Source organism: Bos grunniens, chromosome X (assembly GCF_055505025.1).
Source record: "Bos grunniens cultivar Pamir isolate PY7600 chromosome X, Bosgru_T2T1.0, whole genome shotgun sequence".
NCBI classification, from domain to species: domain Eukaryota; kingdom Metazoa; phylum Chordata; class Mammalia; order Artiodactyla; family Bovidae; genus Bos; species Bos grunniens.
In genome coordinates, this window is record NC_141194.1 from 5,170,418 (window position 1) to 5,193,375 (window position 22,958).

The 22,958-nt window shown below is 42.8% G+C and overlaps 1 protein-coding gene and 1 long non-coding RNA gene across 7 annotated transcripts in view; both read right to left on the bottom strand.

Annotated features, from left to right (window-relative positions):
- Positions 1-22,958, bottom strand: part of PNPLA4 (patatin like domain 4, phospholipase and triacylglycerol lipase) — a 93,067-nt gene that overhangs the window by 6,399 nt on the left and 63,710 nt on the right. For 3 of the 6 annotated variants that reach the window (XM_086387869.1, XM_086387835.1, XM_086387870.1), the window contains one exon: positions 1,528-2,234. In XM_086387869.1, coding sequence (XP_086243995.1) covers positions 2,205-2,234 — 30 coding nt within the window. In that variant the 3' untranslated portion in view covers positions 1,528-2,204. Of the gene's footprint in view, positions 1-1,527; positions 2,235-16,738; positions 16,965-22,958 lie in introns of those variants that run through there. The other 3 variants (XR_015158984.1, XM_086387871.1, XM_086387836.1) reach the window with 3 other exon arrangements.
- LOC147339721 (uncharacterized) lies at positions 7,857-15,228 on the bottom strand. The gene is made up of 2 exons (XR_015159012.1): positions 14,589-15,228; positions 7,857-8,344 (listed from the first exon to the last, which is right to left on the bottom strand). It is a non-coding gene; the product is annotated as an uncharacterized LOC147339721 (long non-coding RNA).

The window sequence follows — 22,958 nt, forward strand, 5'->3', positions numbered from 1 at the left end:
CAACGTGTAGAGAATAAATGAATAATGGCATGTTTGATGAACATCTTTGTTGCATTTCTTCCCAGGTGGCACTCGTGGTAAGGAACCCATCTGCTAATGCAGGAGACATAAGAGACGCAGGTTCAATCCTAGGGTGGGGAAGATCCCCTGAAGGAGACCATGGCAAACCACTCTAGTATCCTTGCCTGGAGAATCCCACAGACAGAGGAGACTGGTGGGGCTACAGTCCATGGGGTTGCAAAGAGTCGGACCCGACTTAAGTGACTTAGCACAAACACACCTCTTCAGCTCCTACCTACACTTCAAGTAAGATTTAAATTAGCAGAGAAGCTGGATTTATCCTCTTTTTGGACATGGCTCTGCAGATGGTGACTGCAGCCATGAAATTAAAAGACACTTACTCCTTGGAAGGAAAGTTATGACCAACCTAGATAGCATACTCAAAAGCAGAGACATTACTTTGCCAACAAAGGTTCGTCTAGTCAAGACTATGGTTTTTCCTGTGGTCATGTATGGATGTGAGAGTTGGACTGTGAAGAAGGCTGAGCACTGAAGAATTGATGCTTTTGAACTGTGGTGTTGGAGAAGACTCTTGAGAGTCCCTTGGACTGCAAGGAGATCCAACCAGTCCATTCTGAAGGAGATCAGCCCTGGGATTTCTTTGGAAGGAATGATGCTAAAGCTGAAACTCCAATACTTTGGCCACCTCATGCGAAGAGTTGACTCATTGGAAAAGACTCTGATGCTGGGAGGGATTGGGGGCAGGAGGAGAAGGGGACGACAGAGGATGAGATAGCTGGATGGCATCACTGACTCGATGGACGTGAGTCTGGGTGAACTCCGGGAGTTGGTGATGGACGGGGAGGCCTGGCATGCTGCGATTCATAGGGTCGCAAAGAGTCAGACACGACTGAGCGACTGAAATGAACTGAACTGAACTGAACTGCTTTCTAATTCTGTCCACAGCTTTCTGTGAGTAAATTTTAGAAGAACCCTGAACAAATACTAAATTGTTAGGCTGATTATTTGTATCACACGCATTCATAGTGAAAAACACATTGACAGAGCCTACTATTTGTGCAAATATGACACACATACATGGCTTTCCCTGAATGATAGAAATGGTTTAGAATTACGTAGAATGCATAGCAGACTTAACAGTGAGCTAAGCTAGCTGCACGAGAAACATTGGTTTACACAGAAATTTAACGTCTTTATCAAAAGTTTGTCTTCATATTTTAAGGTGAATTTTGGGAAACTGGCAAATGCCCTTCGTCGTGTAAAAAGTTTTCTTTGTGATCTCCATTTTATTAATAGTGCTTTTGTGTGCTTAGCCACTTCAGCTGTTTCCACTCTTTGTGACCGCGTGGACTATAGCCCGCCAGGCTCCTCTGTCCATGGGATGCTCCAGGCAAGAGTACTGGAGTGGGTTGCCATGTCCTTCTCCAGGGGATCTTCCCAACCCAGGGATTGATCCTGGGTCTCTTAATGTCTCCTGCATCAGCAGGCAGGCTCTTTACCAGTAGCGCCACCTGGGAAGTCCCTTTATTAATACCAATATATCTAAAATTTGCAATATTAATTCAAATATCACATCATGCTTATAATTTTTGGTCATATCTACACAATCTGAATCAATATATTGGGTGGGACAGGAACTTTGTTTGGCATTTTTCCATAAGATGGTATGGGAAAAATAGAAATGAACTTTTTGGCCAGCCCAATAAGAAACTTTCCTCCAGTTGGCTACCTTTGGAGTACAAAGAAATTCAATACTGTGAAATCTTACAAATGAGATTAATCATGTACAAGCACAATTTCTGACTCAAACATTTTCAGGATCAGGGGTGACAGTCATTAAGAGAACAAGAGATACATGCTAAAGCGCAGACAGGAGATCCGCATAAAGTCTGAATTGCAGGATGTCTTGTGCATCTGAAGATGACTTAGCCTGGAAGAATCTTCCCACCCCCGCCCCCCAGCACCCCGACCCCATTTAAACTTTAGAGTCCACCTCTGGGAAAAGTGGAGCCAGCAGGGGACGTTACAAACACAGCTGCTGAAGCTGGACACGTGAAAACTCAGCAGTCCTGAAGCTGGACACGTGAAAACTCACCAGTCCTCGTGACGTCTTTCACAGAACAAAGTGAAGCAGAAGGGGGTGGCCCTCACGTGCCTGGATGCAGCCGAGGAGGAGCTAGGAGTCAGCCTCTCTTTGCAGGCAGGGTGAGTTTCTAAGAGAGAGAAAAGGAAGGACAATCTGAACCCGGGCCACACCAAATGCCTACCTGGAGGTCATCTTGGAGAAAACTCTCTCAGATGTGAAAGCAGGGAAAACAAAGAGGCAGTGCAAGTCTTTCCCCCAATACCCACCCCTTTTAAACCCTGGAGCAGAGGTTTTTCACATCAGCTCTATCTCAGATCATCAGGCGTTAGACCCCGGAGGTGGGGAAGCCCTGGCTTATAAGTTTCTGAATGTGGACAATGTGCATCTTTAATATGATAAAACAAACTCACTTGAAGATTAATATGTTCTCCCATCAAGACAAGGTATGGTTCTCATTTATTTTTGCCTTCTAGATCACCAAAATTTGAAAAGATTGATACTGTCCATTGTGGATAAAAGTGGGGAGAAAAATGTTCTCAGAAGCTCTTAAGAGAGTGTGTCTTAGTACAGCCTTCTCTGCAGGGGAGTTTGCCTAGAACCCTTCAGAGTTTCAACTGTGCATTCCCTTTGGGCCAGCAATCCTTCCTGAGGTGATTTCTCCTACGGAAATACTTGCAGTGTTCAAAGATGGATGCAAAGAGAATCTAAGGGACTATGAGTAGGAAATGACCCGATGAGTGAGCATGTTCTTCAACAAGGGCAAGTTAAAGGCACTAATTCAAGAGAATTATTTCTTTAGCAACAACAACAAAACAACCCAATTGAAAAATGGTTGTGCTGTGTGCTTACTCGGTCGTGTCTTACTCTTTGTGACCCCATGGACTGCAGCCCACCAGGCTCCTCGGTCCATGGGGATTCTCCAGGCAAGAATATTGTAGTATGTTGTCATGCTCTCCTCCAGGGGATCTTCCTGACCCAGGGATCAAACCCAGGTCTTCCGCACTGCAGGCAGAGTCTTTACCCACGGACCCATTAGAAGACTGAAATAGACATTTGTTCAAAGGAGACAAACTGATGGCCAATAGGCATATGAAAAGGTGCTCAATACCGCTATTTATTAAAGAAATGCAAATCATCAAATCTACAGTAAGGTACCAGTTGTAGTACCTCACACCAGGCAGAATGGCTATCATAAAAAAAAAAAAAAAAAAAATCTACAAATAACAAATGCTGGAAAGAGTGTAGAGAAAAGGGAACCCTCCTACAGTGTTGGTGGAATGTAAGTTGGTGCAGTCACTTTGGAAAACAGGATAACAGTTTCTCAGGAAAAAAACTAAAACCAGAACTACTTTATGATCTTGCAGTCCCACTCGTGGGCACAGACCCAGAGAAAACCATAATGTGAAAAAGATCCATGCCCCCCAAGGTTCACATCAGCACTATTTCCAATAGCCAAGACGCGGAAATAACCTCAATGTCCACCAGCAAATGAACGGATGAAGAAGATGCGGTATGTATATCACAATGGAATACTACTGAGCCAAGAAAAAGAATGAAACCATGCCCTTTGTATCCACATGGATGGACCTGGAGATTATCATACTAAATGCAGTAAGTCAGAAAGAGAAAGATGTCACATGATTATCACTTATATGTGGAATCTACAATATGACCCAAATGAACTTATCAATGATATGGAAACAGACTCATGGGGAACAGGCTGGTGGTTGCTGGGGGGAGTGGGGAGGGGATGGATGAATTGGGAATTTGGAGTTAGCATATGTGAACTATTATCTATAGAACAGATAACTAAGAAGGTCCAACTGTACAACACAGAGAACTATAATCAATATCCTTTGGTAAAGTATAGTGGGAAATAATATGGAAAATATATAGATGTATAAGTGAATCATTTTCCTGTACAAGAGAAATTAATGCAACATTGTAAATTAACTATCTTCAATTAAAAAAAAGACTTAAAGAATTATTTCTTTCATTTGCTACTGAATGGGGAATATTCTCATAGAAAGTATGAACCAAATCTCTCTTTGTACTTAAAAAAAAAATGATGTACTTTTTGCATCTATATTTTTACTCTCAAAGAAATAATCATATGCCAAACAGATAGTAATGACTATTCTTAATATATGGATATGGGGGATGACTTGAATAATTTTTCTTGTGTTTTTAAATGTACATACACATTTTTTACTATGTGTCTATACCATTTGCAATGAAAATACCACACACATTTTCAAGTAAGCTTTACTGCCAGAGATGTGAAGGTTCTGAAACACTCAGAATCCATGTTGTAGAAGGCAGCCACCCACTGCAAAATTTGTGGCTCGATAGTTTCAGAGGTTTTGCTGTATGTTTTGTTTTATTCTTAATAAGTCTTCTGGCTCGAGTGAAGGAACTCCCTCACTAAGTGAGGAACTAAACTCACCTGAAAGTCACATGTCATGTGTTGAGAGGCTCAGAAACTCCTCTTATCTTCCAAATAACCTTGACAGGGAAATACTTCAGCCCACATAGTAACAGTTTGGAAGTGATTTTGCATGCAAAAGGGGAATGTAAAAATACTCGACTTTTTCTCTGCAAAGTTTCAGAAATATAATATTGTTGCGAACATTGTCACAGATTATCTGGTGTTAGAAAAGGTAAAAGGAAACAGGAAGTGTGCAAAATGTGGACCAAGCTTTACATTAGCAGATTCACCAGGAGTATGAAGATACCACATTTATGAAAATGCCATCACAATCAAAAGGCATTACCAGTACGCAACTAACGGTAATTGTTCAGTCCCTTGGTCGTGTCCAATTCTTTGTGACCCCAGGGACTGCAGCACACCAGGCTTCCCTGCTCTTCACTATCTCCCGGAGTTTGCTGAAACTCGTGTCCATTGAGTTGGTGATGCCATCCAACCATGTGAATTATCTACATGCAGTAATTCAGTACCCTGCCATTACCTCTGCTTGGTATCATTCTGTATTCAGTTTTCTACATTTTCCCAAGCCATAAATACAAGTTTGTCTCTTCCTGTTTTTTCATGCCTGTTCTGCCATAAACAACTGTTCGGGAAGCACAAGATAATGGGAGCGAAGGTAGTAGGTGAGGTGCATTTTTGCTCTATGCTAAACTTTCCATCTGTCTATCTGTATTTATGGCTCGTACAGCACTTGTTTTTATTTCCAATGGAGCAATCTGATTCTCCCGTCATGGCTGGTGGTCTTCTGTGAGGGTATTCAGCTACTATTTCTAGAGCTAGGCAGATGGCAATCAAAACGCAACTTCATAATTTTATTTTTCTAGCCACCGTCCAAAAATATGAACAGACTCCTGGGGACAGAACTGGCAGTACTTTGAGTTAAAACAGTGCGGGACATGTGTTCAGTTTTGTATGCGTGAGGGATAATCACAAGCATGTACTAGTCGACAGAACCAAACACGGAGAACAACAATCGCATCATCATAATGGTCAGCAGTCACAGAAGTCAATCAGTTCAGTTCAGTTGCTCAGTCGTGTCCGACCCTTTGTGACCCCATGGACTGCAGCACTCCAGGCCTCCCTGTCCATCACCAACTCCCAGAGCTTACTCAAACTCATGTCCATCGAGTCGGTGAGGCCATCCAACCAGCTCATCCTCTGCTGCCCCCTTCTCCTCCCACCTTCAATCTTTCCCAGCATCAGGGTCTCTTCCAATTAGTCAGCTCTTTGCATCAGGTGGCCAAAGTATTGGAGTTTCAGCTTCAGCTTCAGCATTAGTCTTTCCAATGAACACCCAGGACTGATCTCCTTTAGGATGGACTGGTTGGAGCTCTTGCAGGCCAAGGGACTCTCAAGAGTCTTCTCCAACACCACAGTTCAAAAGCATCCATTCTTTGACACTCAGAGCTTTTCTTATGGTCCAACTCTCACATCCATACATGACTACTGGAAAAACCATAGCTTTGACCAAATGGCCCTTTGTTGACTAGACGGACCTGCATCAGAGGGCAGAGAGAACTCAATACCCAGGACTAAATGGCAGATGGACAAGAGCGGTAGGAATTTCCAAGAGCTGCAATGACCTAGACTCTCTCGTGGGACTGGACGTGACTAAGGCGCCCTCAGGATCAACAACGGCAGAGAAGGTGACTCTGGCCTGTGTGATGAATGCACGTGGTACTAAAGGAAGCTTATAATGAACTGTATTATGAGAAGAAGCTGAGGTGTCCAGACCAAGTGACAGCTTGGGAGAAAAGCCAGGGTTACCAGGAAATAAAACTGACCAACCGTCGGAAGCAGCGATTGGGACGCTTCACTTGTGTCAAGGACGGCAGAGCACTGTAAAAGCAGGACCTCTCTTGTTGAGTAATCAACCTGGGAAAAATCATCTGGGAAGGTGCAGACAATCTTCACGAGCTAGATCAGGAATAAATACTGGTTGGTGAACCAAATCCTTCACCTGTGGGCAGCTAGAGAATATGCCTCATCTTTATGGTGTGTAGGACCACTGGAACACTGGACATATATACAGTAGGTAAAATGGATGAAACCAAAGACAGCCTTAAAAAGGAGGAAGAGAGGGGATTTCCCAGGTGATCCAGTGGCTGACACTCGGTGCTCCCAATGCAAGGGGTCTGGGGTTTGATCCCTGGTCAGGGAAATAGGCCCTACCTGTTGCAACCAAGAGTTCACATGTTCCAATTAACCCCTGGCACAGCCAAATACATAAATGAACATAAATATTATTTTAAAAATGAGAAAGAGGGAAAAGCCTCCCTGGTAGCTCAGTTGGTAAAGAATCTGCCTGCAATGCGGGAGACCTGGGTTTGATTCCTGGGTCGGGAAGATCCCCTGGAGGAGGGCATGGCAACCCACTCCAGTATTCTTGCCTGGAGAATCCCATGGACAGAGGAGCCTGGTGGGCCACAGTCCATGGGGTCGAAAAGAGTTGGACACGACTAAGAGACTAAGCACAGCACACAAAGGGGAAAAAGAATATGTCAGACAGTAGAGAAACACTATTAAATTTATTAGCACTTTTGACCTGATTAGCCTAAGTGAACCAATCCAATTTTCAGTAAGTTTAATATTATGTGTGTATTGTGCTCCATACAGTGCTTAAAAAAGCATTTAAGAGAATCAGATATGTCAGACTGATTTGAATTAAACAGAGAAAATTCATGAGGTGTGTAATCAATGCTGAAATGCCTATAGAAATTGAATTAGTTTAATTAATAAGCTTTTGCTTTATTGATTATATCAATGAAATATGGCTACTTGCTACTGCTGCTAAGTCGCTTCAGTTGTGTTCAACTCTGTGCGACACCATAGACGGCAGCCCACCAGGCTCCCCCGTCACTGGGATTCTCCAAGCAAGAACACTGGAGTGGGTTGCCATTTCCTTCTCCAATGCATGAAAGTGAAAAATGAAAGTGAAGTCACTCAGTCGTGTCCAACTCTTAGCGACCCCATGGACTGCAGCCTACCAGGCTCCTCCGTCCCTGGGATTTTCCAGGCAAGAACACTGGAGTGGGGTGCCATTTCCTTCTCCAATGCGTGAAAGTGAAAAGCGAAAGTGAAGTCGCTCAGTCGTGTCCGACTCTTAGCGACCCCATGGACTGCAGCCTACCAGGCTCCTCCTCCGTCCATGGGGTTTTTCAGGCAAGAGTACTGGAGTGGGGTGCCATTGCCTTCTCTGATATGGCGACTTAGAAGAATGCTATACAAGTGAAATAGGTACCAAAGTAGACACAGTGGTATTTTTCATGTACATAACTGGTTTTTATATTAGGGAATCTATCAAAATGAAAAAGGACAGATGCATCAATATCCCACATTATCTTTAGCTAGTAGAAATGGACAGGATTAAAATTAAACTCTAGAAACGCATGGTGGTAAAGGATACAGTGTTCTCTGGAATGTGGCAAATACGATCCGGAACATACAGAGGATGTCATCAGTAACTGAGAATATGGGATCTAAAAATATTGAAATTAGGTAACAGGAGCTAACAAGGTCACTCCGTGAAAGAATTTGTTGGTTATTAATAGAATTAAGTCTTGATGGAGATTGGAGAAGGGCGTGGCAACCCACTCCAGTATTGCCTGGAGAATCCCACAGAGAGCAGAGCCTGGAGGGCTATCGTCCATAGCATCACAAACAGTTGGACACAACCGAGGAACTTGAGCACCAAACACTTAATGGAGATATTCACCGTCAAAAGGAAACTAGGTGGTATAATTCAGCAACTGAAAGAATAACGTGAAAAAAATAAAAAGATGAAGCACAATAAGTAAAATTAAAACCTATATACGCTTCCCTAATTGCTCATTTGGTAAAGAATATGTCTGCAACGCAGGAGACCCAGGTTCAACTCCTGGGTCAGGAAGATCCCCTGGAGAAGGGAAAGGCTACCCACTCTAGTATTCTGGCCTGGAGAATCCCATGGACTCTATAGTCCTTGGGGTCACAAAGAGTTGGACACAACTGAGTGACTTTCACTTTCTTTCTTTCAGGCTTAACCTTACATCTGCATGGTAGGTGGGAGCCACTTGAAACAGAGAAACTTAACTGAGCTGTGGTACATATACACACTGGAATATTACTCAGCCATTAAAAAGAATGCATGTGAATCAGTTCTAATGAGGTGGATGAAACTGGAGCCTATTATGCACAGTGAAGTAAGTCAGAAAAACAACAATACTGTATATTAACGCATATATATGGAATTTACAAAGATGGTAACAATGACCCTATATGCGAGACAGCAAAAGAGACATAGATGTACATAACACACTTTTGGACTCTGTAGGAGAAGGCGAGGGTGGGATGATCTGAGAGAACAGCATTGAAACATATATATTACCATATGTGAAACAGATCGCCAGTCCAGGTTCGATACGTGAGACAGGGTGCTCAGGGCCGGTGCACTGGGATGACCCAGAGGGATGGGATGGAGAGGGAGGGGGGTTCAAGATGGGGGACACATGTACACCCGTGGCTGATTAAAGTCAATGTATGGCAAAAACCACTACAATACTGTAAAGTAATTAGCCTCCAATTAAAATAAATTAATTAAAAAGATAACATACCGCCCCCCAAAAATACATAACTGAGGGTTTCAAAGTGATGGTGGGAATAAAGATGAGTTTGAAGGTGCCTCAGAGCCCAGCATGTGGAGGCGTTCAGTAGGTGGTTCCGTCCATGGGCCTAGGAGTCAGACAATGGGATGTCTCGACTGGAGATAGAGCTTGGGGGTCATCAACCAACAGACTCTGGTGGTAGCTGCTCTGTCTGACTGGGAAGAATGAGTGAGAAAGCCTAAGGGTTGGCAATATGATCTGAGATGCCCCAATGTTCTAGACGGACGGGGCATATGTATACCTATGGCCGATTCATGTTGATGTATGCCAGGAACCAACACAATATTATTGCAAAGTGATTATCCTCCAGTTAAAAATAATAATAAAGGAAAAAACCTTCCTAAGTGGCATAAGTGGTAAGAACCTGCCTGACAGTGCAGGAGACACAAGAGATACAGGTTCGATTCTTGGGTCAAGAAGATGCCCTGGAGAAGGGAATGACAACCCACTCTAGTGTTCTTGTCTGGAGAATCCCATGGATAGAGGAGCCTGGTGGGCTACAGTCCATGGAGTCCCAAAGACTCAGACGTGACTTAGAGACTTAGCACGAAGGTAAGCTCTTTGCTCACGAACAAAGACAAGAGGTAAATAAAATGATTAAGGAAGGGCGGATCTTAGCCAGTCTGCAAAAAGAAAGCTGGGACACGACTGAAGGGACTTGGATGCACGTGGGGGAAACCAATACAAGTTGTAAAAATTTCTTTTTAATTTATTTATGTATTTTAATTGGAGGCTAATTACTTTACAATATTGTAGTGGTTTTTGCCATACATTGACATGAATCAGCCATGGGTGTACATGTGTAAATATATATTTATTTTAAAAAGACTTCTGTGCTGGTCCAGTGGCCAAGACTTGGAGATCCCAATGCAGGGGGCCCCACCTGGATCCCTGGTCAGATAAGTAGATCCCACATGCAGAAACTGAAAAGATCCTGCATGCTGCAATGAAGATCAAAGATCCTGTGCAACATAACTAAGACTCAACACAGCCAAAGAAACAATCAAAAATAAGTATTAAATATATAACACATAAGATGTTTCACAGAGAAGTCTTACATGATTCTTCCCTTGGCAGTAGACAGAGAAATAGTGTCATTACTAATCATTCAAGAAGGCTGAGCGCTGAAGAATTGATGCTGAAGACTCTCGAGAGTCCCTGGGACTGCAAGATCAAACCAGTCCATGTGAAAGGAAATCAACCCTGAATATTCACTGGAAGCGCTGATTCTGAAGCTCCAATACTTTGAGTTTCAAAGAGCGTACTCACTGGAAAAGACCCTGATGCTGGGAAAGATTGAAGACAGGAGCAGAATGGAGCACCAGAGGATGAGAGGGTTGGATGGCATCACCAAATCAATGGACATGAGTTTGAGCAAAGTCCAGGAGATAGTGAGGGACAGGGAAGCCTGGCGTGCTGCAGTCCACAGGGCCACAAAGAGTCGGACACGACTGAGTGACTGAACAACAACAGTTAGCCTGGCAGACTCAACATTTTTTTACATAGCTGTTTAAGTCATAGATGCTTTGTCTGTTATTCTGAAACAGAACCCAACAGCCTGTTCTCTTTTTCTTCTCTACTCGACAATTCTGCTTTTTTTGAGCCCATGCCTGCCTTCATTGAGAGCTCGTCTCTGTAAAGCAGCTCCTTCTCAGGGCTGCCCTGGTGGTCTGGGGGTTAATCCTTCCCCTTCCAATGCTGGAATTGCAGGTTCGATTCCTGGTTGGGGACCTAAGGTCCAGTATGACTCACAGCCAAAAAACAAAGCATAAAACAGATGCACCATGGTAACAAATTCAATAAAGGCTTTTAAAAAATGGTCCACATCAATAAAATAAAATAAAATAAAAAAAGGAGCTCCTCCTCAGTCCTGCAGCAGCCTTTGACGCAGCCCGCTCCAACCTTCACCAGAAACCTGCTCCTTAAACAGGCCCTCCTGTCTTTCTCTTCCTTTCCACCATCAATTGCATCCTCCTCATGTTTTCTAAGACGCCAGGCCCTTCTTTCCCACTTGTCTACTGAACCTAACCCCAAAATAATACCCATCAGTACACATCTGGCTTCCAATTTGACTGTCCTCCCTTCGTCTCTTTAATATCTTGGAAAAAAAATCTGTCTAAAATACAATAATGCGGTCTGTATAACCTGCCACTTCTTACCCTCACAGAACCATTTCTTCCACCCATCACCGTAGAACGCACCGATGATGCAGCATTTCTCAGTACCCAGCGAATCTGTTCCCATGTGGCTCAGTGGTAAGGAATCCACTTGCCAGTGCAGGAGACGCAAGAGAGGCAAGTTCAATCCCTGCGGAAGGAAGATTCCCCTGGAGGAGCAACTGGCAACCCACTCCAGTATTCTTGCCTGGAAAAATGCCATGGACAAGAGGAGCCCGATGGGCTACAGTCCACGGGGCTGCAAAGAGTTTGGACGTGACTGAGCATCATGAATCCCTTGAGAATGTAGTTCAAAGGCAGACTCCATTCACGACGTTGGGGATGAACCCTGAGCTTCTGCATGTCTCACAAGTTGCCAAGTTTCCAGGGAAACCACTCACTGTAGCCAGCCCACATTCCCATCACACCTGCAACTACTCGCTGTAAGGCATCAAGCAATGAAAGACAGTGCGTCCAGAAGGAGAGTCTGGGAACACTGCCCTCAAAAGGCAACTTGGGGCATCTTCAGGAATCCACCTGTAACAGTTTTAGTCAGATCAATTAAAACTTTTGGAAGGCTTCACATTAGAATGTAAATATTCTCATATTACAGTAGAAACAGTACCAAAAAAAAAAAAATCAGAAAACAGGCAAAAGACTTGAGTAGGCATTTTTCCAAACAAGACATACAGGTGGCCAATACACACTCGAAAAGATGCTTCAACATCACTAATTATGAGAGAAGTGCAAACCCAACCTGCAAATCATCATCACCTCACACTGGCTGGAATGACCATCATCAAGAAATCTATAAACAAGAAATGCTGAAGAGAGTGTGGAGAGAAGGGAACTCTCTTACATGCTGGTGGGAATGCAAACTGGTGCAGACACTATAGAGAACAGCACAGAAGTTCCTTAAAAAACCAGAATGCAGAGCTACCGTATGATCCAACAACCCCACTCCTGGGCACACAGCCGGAGAAAAACACGGCTCAAAAAAAGATACAGGCACCCCAATGTACAGGGCTTCCCTCATAGCTCATTTGGTAAAGTTTCCGCCCGAGGAGACCCTGGTTCGATTCCTGGATCGGGAAGATCTGCTGGAAAAGGGACAGGCTACCCACTCCAGTCTTCTTGGGCTTGCCTGGTGACTCAGCTGCTAAAGAATCCGCCTGCAATGAAGGAGACCTGGGTTTGATTCCTGGGTTGGGAAGATCCCCTGGAGAAGGGAAAGGCTACCCAGTCCAGTGTTCTGGCCTGGAGAATTCCATGGACTGTATAGTCCATGAGGTCACAAAGAGTCAGACGTGACTGAGAGGCTTTCACTTTTCCTTTCCCCAGTGTACAGCAGAATTATTTACAATAGGCAGGACATGGAAGCAACCTAAACATCCATCAACAGGGGAATAGATAAAGAAGATGTTGTACATATATACAATGGAATATTACACAGCCATAAGAAAGAACAAGATAATGCCATTTGTAGTGATGTGGATGAACCTAGAGATGATCATACTGAGTGAAGTAGGTCAGCTAGAGAAAGACAAATATCGTATGACATCACCTATACATAGAAAGGAGATGTATAAATATACAGTGGAATATTACTCAGCCATTAAAAAGAAATCATCTCATTTCCGTCAGGGGAGCCATTGACTGAAATGGCCCTCCCTGGCCAGGCATGATAATAACCACTCGCAGGAGTCATCTTACCACAGCAGGTCCTAGTACAGAATGCAGAACTAAGAAAGTACCACCAACTGGAAGGATTCATGAAAGATGAAAAGGAGAGAGGAGACGTCAGGCCATAGGTGCTACTCACCTCCCAGAGTTGGGGTGAGTGAAATGAAAGTCGCTCAGTCTGACTCTTTGCGACTCCATGGACTATACAGTCTGTGGAATTCTCCAGGCCAAATACTGGAGTGGGTAGCCTTTCCCTTCTCCAGGGGGTCTTCCCAACCCAGGGATTGAACCCAGGTCCCCTGCATTGCAGGCAGATTCTTTACCAGCTGAGCCACCAGGGAAGCCCAAGAATACTGGAGTGGGTAGCCCATCCCTTCTCCAGGGGATCTTCCTGACCCAGGAATCAAACCAGGGTCTCCTGCATTGTAGGCCGATTCTTTACTAACTGAGCTATGAGGGAAGCCCCATGGTTTGGGGCATAGCCAGCTGAACGATGGATGGGAAAGCCCCTGGATATAACATTACAGAGACAAATGACGTCACATGTGTCTAAGTGGCTACACTGGCATCCACCTTGGCTGAGCGATGCAGGCACCCCCAGGAAGGACCCTGAGTCAGAACGACTGGCCGAAGACAACCAGGAAAGGAATCCCATCACCATTAAACCTAAGACTGTGAGCCACGTGGCACAGCAGTCCTCCTGGGTTCCCGCACCCTCCTGCCCTCCTCCCGAGGGGTCCCCTTGCCAATCAAGTCTCTTGCTTGGTCAGCACAGGTGTCTCCTGGGACAATTTATTTCCAAGTGTTACATGTGAGCCCCCTCTCAAGCCCTGGAAGGGGTCCCCCTTCCTGCAAAAGGGTGATGCCCAGTGTCAGACGGCAATTAGAAAGGCAAGGATTGTGGGAGAGGAGTTGGGGGAGAATGGATACATGTGTATGTATGACTCAGGCTCTTCACTGTTCAGCTGAAACTATCCCAACACTATGATTCGGCTGCACCCCAGCGCAAAATGCAAAGGTAAAGAAATGCAAGGACCTAAAGCTTCATTCCTCGAAGACCAGCTGGGTTTCCGCCCACAAGTTGTGACTTAAGCATGAAGACTAGAACCTTGTCTTTGTATTTTGCTCTCTTCTGACTCTTTGACTTGATGCTATTTGTTTGCTGCGTCCGTCTCTACAGAACTGGCCCTTGTCCGCAGCCATACCACCCTGAACACGCCCCATCTCGTCTGATCTCAGAAGCTAAGCAGGGTTGGGCCTGGTCGGTACCTGGATGAGAGAACCAGCTCTCCCTGCCGGTCTGTCTCTGTGACGTCACTTCGGGGCCTTTCCCATTAGCATTCTAACTGGACCTCTCTGCTGAATTCAATACAGAGGACTGCTGGTACAATGGAAATGCACAACTCTGGCTTCAGGGGAGGAAGCGATTCTTTTTCACAGCATTACTCCTGTGCAAATCTCAATTTTATTCTTTATAAAAAGCCAGTAATAAAAAATATTTCAGTATTTACCTCTTTCCATACTGTATGAGCCTCAGGGCAAAACCTATGGGTTCCAGCAAAAGCAATTCCAAGACGGAAGTTTATATTAAGAAAAGCTTACCTTAGGAAAAAGAGAAAAAAAAAAATTATACAATTGATGAACCTTTAGCCAGACTTATAAAGAAAAAAAGGGAAAGGGCCCTAATCAATAAAATTAGAAATGAAAAGTATTCCTGACACCACAGAAATATAAAGGACCATAAGATACTACTACAAGGAACTGTATGTCAATAAAATGGACACTGAAAAGAAATGGACAAATTCTTAGAAAGGTATAATCTTCCAAGACTGAACCAGGAAGACACAGAAGATATGAACAGACCAATTATAAGAACTGAAACTGAATCTGTAATTTAAAAACTCCCAACAAACAGAAGTCCAGGACCAGATGGCTTCACAGGTGAATTCTATCAAACACCTATAGAAGAGTTAACAGCTATCCTTGCGAAACTCTTCCAGAACATTGCAGAGGAAAAAATACTTCCATACTCACTCTATGAGGCCCCCATCACGTTGATATCAAGATCAGATAAAAATATCACATAGGAAAAAAATTACAGGCCAATATCACTTACCAATAGAGGCAAAAGTCCTCAAAAAAAAAAAAAAATACCAGCAAACTGAATCCAAGAGTAAATTAAAAGGGTCTAACACAAATATCAAGTGGGATTTATCCCAGGGATGCAAGGATTTTTTCAATATTCACCAATCAACACGATACACATTAACAAACTGAAGAATAAAAACTATACGATCATCTCAATAAAAGCAGAAAAGTCTTTTGATAAAATTCAACATGCATTTATGATAAAATTCTCCAGAAAGTTTATGATAACAGTTCCTCCAGAAAGGAAATCTACCTCAAAATAATAAAAGCCATGTATGATAAACCCATGAAGGAGGCAGAGCACCAAATAATTGATGCTTTTGAACTGTGGTGCTGGAGAAGACTCTTGAGAGTCCCTTGGACAGCAAGGAGATCCAACCAGTCCGTTCTGAAGGAGATCAGCCCTGAATATTCATTGGAAGAACTGATGCTGAAGTTGAAACTCCAATACTTTGGCCACCTGATGCGAAGAGCCAACTCATTGGAAAAGGCTGTGGTGCTGGGAAAGACAGGTATACCCTGGTGGCTCAGACAGTGAAGAATCTGCCTGCAATGCAGGAGACGTGAGTTTGATCTCTGATTAGGAAGATCCCCTGGAGAAGGAAATGGCAACCCACTCCAGTACCCTTGCCTAGAGAATCCCCTGGACAGAGGAGCCTGGTGGGCGGCAGTCCATGGGGTGGCAAAGAGTCAGGCACAACCGAGCAAGTAACACTTTCACTTTTTCCGGGAAAGACTGAGGGCAGCAGGAGAAGTGGGTGATAGAGGATGAGATGGTCGGATGGCATCACTGACTCAATGGACACGAGTTTCAGCAAACTCTGAGAGGTAGTGAAGTGCAGGGAAGCCTGGCGTGCTGCGCTGCATGGCGTCACAGAGAGTCGGACACGACTTAGCAATTGCACAAAAACAGAATGCTGACATCACACTCAAAACTGAAAGCATTTTTCTCTAAAATGAGGAACGAGGTAAGGATGTCCACTGTCACCAACATTACTCATCAGAGTTTTGGGAGTCCTAGCCACAACAATTAGAGGAAAAAATAAACTAAAAAGGACTCCAGATTAGAAAAGCAGAAATCAAACTGTCACTGGTTTCGGATGACATGATACTATACAAAGAAAATCCTGACGCCGCCACCGGAAAACTGCTAGAGATCAGCAATGAATTTGGTAAAGTTGCAGGATACAAAATTAAAACACAGACATGTGCTCCTTTTCTATACACTAAGAACGAAAAATGAGAAAAAGTAATGAAGGAAACATTCCTATGGACCATATCAAAAAGAATAAAACATCTAGCAATAAGCCTACATAAGGAAGCAAAATACATGTACTCTGAAAACTTTAAGGTGCTGATGGAAGAAATGAAACACAAACAGATGGAAATATATATCATGCTCTTGAATTGGAAAAAGCAAATTGGCAAAATCACTATACTACCCACAGCAATGGACAGATTCAATGTAATCCCTTTTGAATTACCTACGGCAGTGTTGACAGTACTAGAACAAAAAAAAATTTTTTTTAATTTCTATGGAAACACAAAAGATCCCAAATAACCAAAGCAATCTTGAGAAAGGAGAACAGAGTTGGGGAAATAAGCTCAAAAATATAAGTAAAAAATAAAGTGGCTCTCCCTATAAAAAACAAAGCAAAACATAAAAAATACTTATCCTGTCTTAGCTGTCATTGAGCATGTATTCTGCCAGATGAATGCTACCATCCATTTGTCACACTCTGAAAACAAAAATATGGAGCATGTGGTCAGAGACTGTACAATGTGTGCATTAAACTATACCTGACATGGTGTGTAATCTCATCTCAGAAGGTGAACACGTCATTATTGCATGTGTCCTGAATATTTGTAAGAGGTTGTACATCTTTTTTGCTACAGTGAATGTACTGTTCCACTGCTGACATAAAAGCACTAATACTTTTCAGATATTATTCAAGCATTTCTAATGAATTCTTTAACTTCTTGTAATACTCTTTCAGTTGATTATTTTGGGTTTTCAGGAATAGATCATTCGCTGGTTCTTCAACTATTTAGCATATATGCATAATGCTAGAGACAACTTATAAATGATAATCAGTTCAGTTCATTCGCTCAGCCGTGTGTGACTCTTTGTGACCCCATGGACCGCAGCACGCCAGGCCTCCCTGTCCATCACCAACTCCTGGAGTTTACCCAAACTCACGTCCATTGAGTCGGTGATGCCATCCAATCACCTCATCCTCTGTCGTCCCTTCTCCTCCTGCCTTCAATCTTTCCCAGCATCAGGGTCTTTTCCAATGAGTAGGCTCTTCACATCAGGTGGCCAAAGTTGTAGCTTCAGCATCAGTCCTTCCAATGAATATTCAGGACTGATTTCCTTTAGGATGGACTGGTTGGATCTCCTTGCAGTCCAAGGGACTCTCAAGAGTCTTCTCCAACACCACAGTTCAAAAGCATCAATTCCTTGGCACTCAGGTTTCTTTATAGTCCAACACTCATATCCATACATGACTACTGGAAAAACCATAGCTTTGACTAGATGGACCTTTGTTGGCAAAGTAATGTCTCTGCTTTTTAATATGCTGTCTAGATCGGTCGTAACTTTTCTTCCAAGGGGCAAGCGTCTTTTGATTTCATGGCTGCAATCACCATCTGCAGTGATTTTTGGAGCCCCCCAAAATAAAGTCTGCCACTGTTTCCCCACTATTTGCCATGAAGTGATGGGACCAGATGCCATGATCTTAGTTTTCTGAATGTTGAGTGTCAAGCCATTTTTTTCACTCTCCTCTTTCACTTTCATCAAGAGGCTCTTTGGTTCTTCTTCATTTTCTGCCATAAATGATAATCGTTTTGCTATATTTTACATATATATTTGCTATATATGTCTTCAGGTTTTATTTATCTTTGCTGCTGTATTTTCTAGAGGTTCCAAAACTTGACAGAGATGCCAGGGTTACTTGCTACACTCCTGCTTTTATGTAATGCCTTTCATATTTTATTAATAGGCACAGGCTTGTCATTCAAAAACATCATTTTTTGAATGATTTTTTTTTACTCAAACCCCTTTTTATTCCAAATTGAGTGTCCCTTATTTAAATAATCTAGCATGCATATTGAAAGTTATCAAATTAATGCATCAGGCAATTTCTTATCTCTTTGGCAATTTGCATGGTGACTTAGAATTCTACTGAACTGTCAGAATCCAATTATTAAATGATGGACAGACAGACATCAGAACCAGGTCGGCAACAAGGAGAGCATATATGTATTAGATAACCAGAATCACAGAGATGAAGATAGAAATAAGTACTTGTAGGTATAAATGGTGGAGAAGGCAATGGCACCCACTCCAGTACTCTTGCCTGGAAAATCCCATGGATGGAGGAGCCTGGTGGGCTGCAGTCCATGGGGTCTCGAAGAGTCAGACACGACTGAGCGACTTCACTTTCACTTTTCACTTTCATGCATTGGAGAAGGAAATGGCAACCCACTCCAGTGTTCTTGCCTGGAGAATCCCAGGGACGGGGGACCTGGTGGGCTGCCGTCTATGGGGTCGCACAGAGTCGGACTCGACTGAAGCGACTTAGCAGCAGCAGCAGCAGCTATAAATGGTGTTATGCCAATACATACATAAATGTCCAAATCCCCTAGGTCTATTCACTGAGAGGACCCAGGAGCAGCATCACAGCAGTAAGACTTACTGTGATGATATGTCTTGTTTGTACGTCCTATAAAGATAAATATCGTTTTCTACTAGAAGTAAATACAACTTTTACAGAAACAGTTGATTCCAGAGCTGGGGCAGAGAAGGTATAAGAAAAGCCTGGAAAGTACTGTTCCAGAAAGCAAACAACTGCTCAAAGAGTGAGATGAGTATCTATCTACAGGACACAGGATCCTAACAGCCAAGATCTGCAAACAACCTAAATGCCCATCGACAGACGGATGGATAAAGAAGAGGTGGTACATGTGTACAATGGAATACTACTCGGCCATTAAAAAGAAGGAAGTAACGCAATCTGCAGCAACATGGATGCAAGTAGAGACGATCCTACTAAGTCAGGTAAGTCAGAGAAACCCAAACACCACGGGACATTGCTTATATGTGGAGTCTAAAATGTGGCACAGATGAGCCTACCTACAAAATAGAAACATACTCAGATACAGAGAACAGACTTGTGATTGCCAACGGGGAGGGGGGAGGGAGGGTTTCTGAATCTGGGATTGGTAGATGCAACCTATGACGTCAAGATTGGATAAGAGACAAGGTCCTACTGACTAGCACAGGTATATTGAATACCCTGAGGGAAACCATAACAGCAAGGAATTAAAAGAATGTCTATATGTTAATAACTGAAGAAAAGGATGTGTGTGTGTGTGTGTGTGTGCGTGCGTGCGTGCGTGCGTGCATATATGTATGTATGCATAACATACAGGTATATAATGGAATATTACTCAGCCATGAAAAGGAATGAAATTTACAGAGACATGGATGGATCTAGGGTCTCATACAGAGTGAAGGAAGTCAGAAAGAGAAAAACAAATGTTGTATATTAACACCTATGTGTGGAATCTACAAAAATGGTATGAAGTGAAGTGAAGTGAAGTTGCTCAGTCATGTCCGGCTCTTTGCGACCCCATGGACTGTAGCCTACTTCGCTCCTCCGTCCGTGGGATCTTCCAGGCAAGAGTACTGGAGTGGGTTGCCATTTCCTTCTCCAGAGGATCTTCCTGACCCAGGGGTTGAGCCCAGGTCTCCCGCACTGTAGGCAGATGCTTTACCCTCTGAGCCACCAGGGAAGTGCAAAAATGGTATAGATGATCTTATTTGCAAAACGGAAATAGAGACAGAGACATGAAGAGACATATGGACACCAAGGAGAAAGGGATGGTGGTGGGATGACCTGGGGGGTCAGCATTGACATATGTTCATTATTAACACTACATATAAAACAGATAACTAATGAGAACCTACTTTATCACTCAGGGAATTCTACTCAGTGCTCTGTGGTGACCTAAATGGGAAGGAAATCCAAAAAGGAGGGGATATAGATATATATCTATGGATAGCTGATTCACTTTGTCGTACAGTAAAAAAGTAACACGATATTGGAAAGCAACTATGCTTCAAGAAAAATTCATTTTAAAATGTAAAAGTATAATTAATTTTTAAAGTGGGCAGAAGATGGGAGTGGACATGTCTCCAAAGAAGACATGCTGATAACCGACAGGCACATGAAAAAAGATGTTCCGTACTGTTAGTTATTAGACAAATGAAAATCAAAACTAAAAAGAGGTATCACCTCACACCAGTCAGAATGGCCATATTCAAAACATCTCTAAGTGTCAAATGCTGGCGAGGGTATGGAGAAAAGGGATCCTTCCTACACTGTTTCTGGGAATGCAAGTTCGTACGGCCATTGTGAAGAAAAGTATGGAGGTTCCTTCAAAGATTAAACAGAGCGAGCATATGATCCAGCAATCCCACTCCTGGGCATGTATTGGAGAGAACCATAATTCAAAAAGATACATGTACCCCAATATTCATGGCAGCACTATTTACAACACCCAAGACAGAGAGACAACCCAAGCGTCCATCGACAGATGAATGGATAAGATGAGGTAATACATGTCCAGTGGAATATTACACAGCCATAAAAAATAATGAAATAATGCCATTTGTAGCAACATAGATGGAACGAGACATGAACATACTAACTGAAGTACGGCAGACACAGACAAATATCACAGGATCATCACTTAGAATATGAAAGAAATGATACACAAGAACTTACATCCTAACAGAAATAGATTCACAGACACAGGCAACAAGCTTATGGTTATCAAAGGGGGAAGGAGAGAGAGAGAAATCAGGAGTTTGCGACTGGCATATACACTTCCTCTAGCTCAAATGGTAAAGAATCCGCCTGTGATTCAGGAGACAAGGGTTCGATCCCTGGGTTGGGAAGTTCCTCTGAAGAAGGGCATGGCAACCCACTCCAGTATTCTTGCCTGGACTGAGCGACTTCACTTTCACTTTTCACTTTCATGCATTGGAGAAGGGAATGGCAATCTACTCCAGTATTCTTGCCTGGAGAATTCCATGGACAGAGAAGCTTGGCGGGCTGCAGTCTATGGTGTCGCAAAGAGTTGGACACGACTGAGCGACTAACACACACACATAGATAAAATGGACAATCAACCAGGACCTACTGAATAGCACAGGAAACTATATTCAATATTCTGTAACAAGTTATAAAATAATTGCAAAAAAGGTATGTACATATACATGTAAGAGTGAAGCACTTTACCATATACTTGAAACTAATACAATATTATAAACCAACGACACTTTAGTAAAAAATGAAATATAAAGATTAGATGTCCTTGGCGGTCCAGTGATTATGATTCCATGCTTCCAATGCAAGGGGCGTGCGTTTTATCTCCGGTTGGGGAATTAAGATCCTACGTTCTGAGTGTTGCAGCCCCCCAAAAAATAAAGACATAAAAAATAAAGTGGCTCTTCCTATTAAAAAAGAAGTTAAAAAAACACAGAAAGAAGGAAATAGCCTTTCTTGGTGGTCATTGAGCATTTATTCTGCCCGATCAACAATGCCACACTTGCCACATTGTGAAAATAAAATAATTGAGCATGTGACCAGACTGTGTACAATGTGTGGCTTAATACGACTTTATACCACACAGGGTACAATCTTCCCCTCTCGGAAGATTATAGGTCATTATTGCACCAGCAGGCAAATGGGAATGCTTTTCACGTATGTCTTCCGCATTTTAAATACGTCATGCGTCTTTTGCTACGGTGAATGTATTGCTCAGCTTTTCAACTTCTGCTGGTACAAAAGTACTATCGATTTTCATATATTATTATACCATTTTTGATGAAATCTTTTCCTTCTCGTAACACTTTTTCAGGTGATTGTCTTGGGCTTCCTGGCGTAGCATTACTCACGACTCCTCAACCATTGAGCATCTGTGGTCTTGTAGCTGACGTGCGTGCTGCTGGACACAACTAAAAATAATGGCTTTGTTTTTCCCCCACCACATTCCTTCAGATTTATGTTTGCTTCTGTGTTTTCTACGGCTGCCAAAACCACTGGCATAGGAGCAGAGATGCCAGACTTACTTGGTCTTATTCCTGATTAAATGGAATGTCTTTCACACTTAATTACTGGGAATCGGCTTGTCATTCAAAAGTCATTGATTTTTTTTTAATGATTTTTTAATTTAAACCTCTTTTTATTCTAAGCTGAATGTCACTATTTTATTAATCTAGCATACCTATTCAAAGTTATCAAATTAATGCATCAGACAGTTCTTTAATGTTCTTTTTGGCAATTTGTATAGTGACTTAATTTAGAATTTTATTCAACTATCAGAATCCAGTTATTGAACAATGGACTGATACCCCAACCAAGTAGATAAGCAAGGAGAGCTTATATATATTACATAAAAAGATACAGAAATGAATATAGAAATAAATATTCATAGATGTAAATGTTGGTATGCCCACGCACATGTACATAAATGTCCAGATTCTATAGCTCTATTCATTGAGAAGCCCTGGGAGTGGCATCATGCCAATAATACTGTTATTTTGCTGATCGATTTTGTTTATACTTGTGCTATGCTCAGACAGCAGTGTCTGACTCTTCTGTGACCCTGTGGAATGTAGCCCGCCAGGCTCCTCTGTCCATGGGATTTCCCAGGCAAGAATA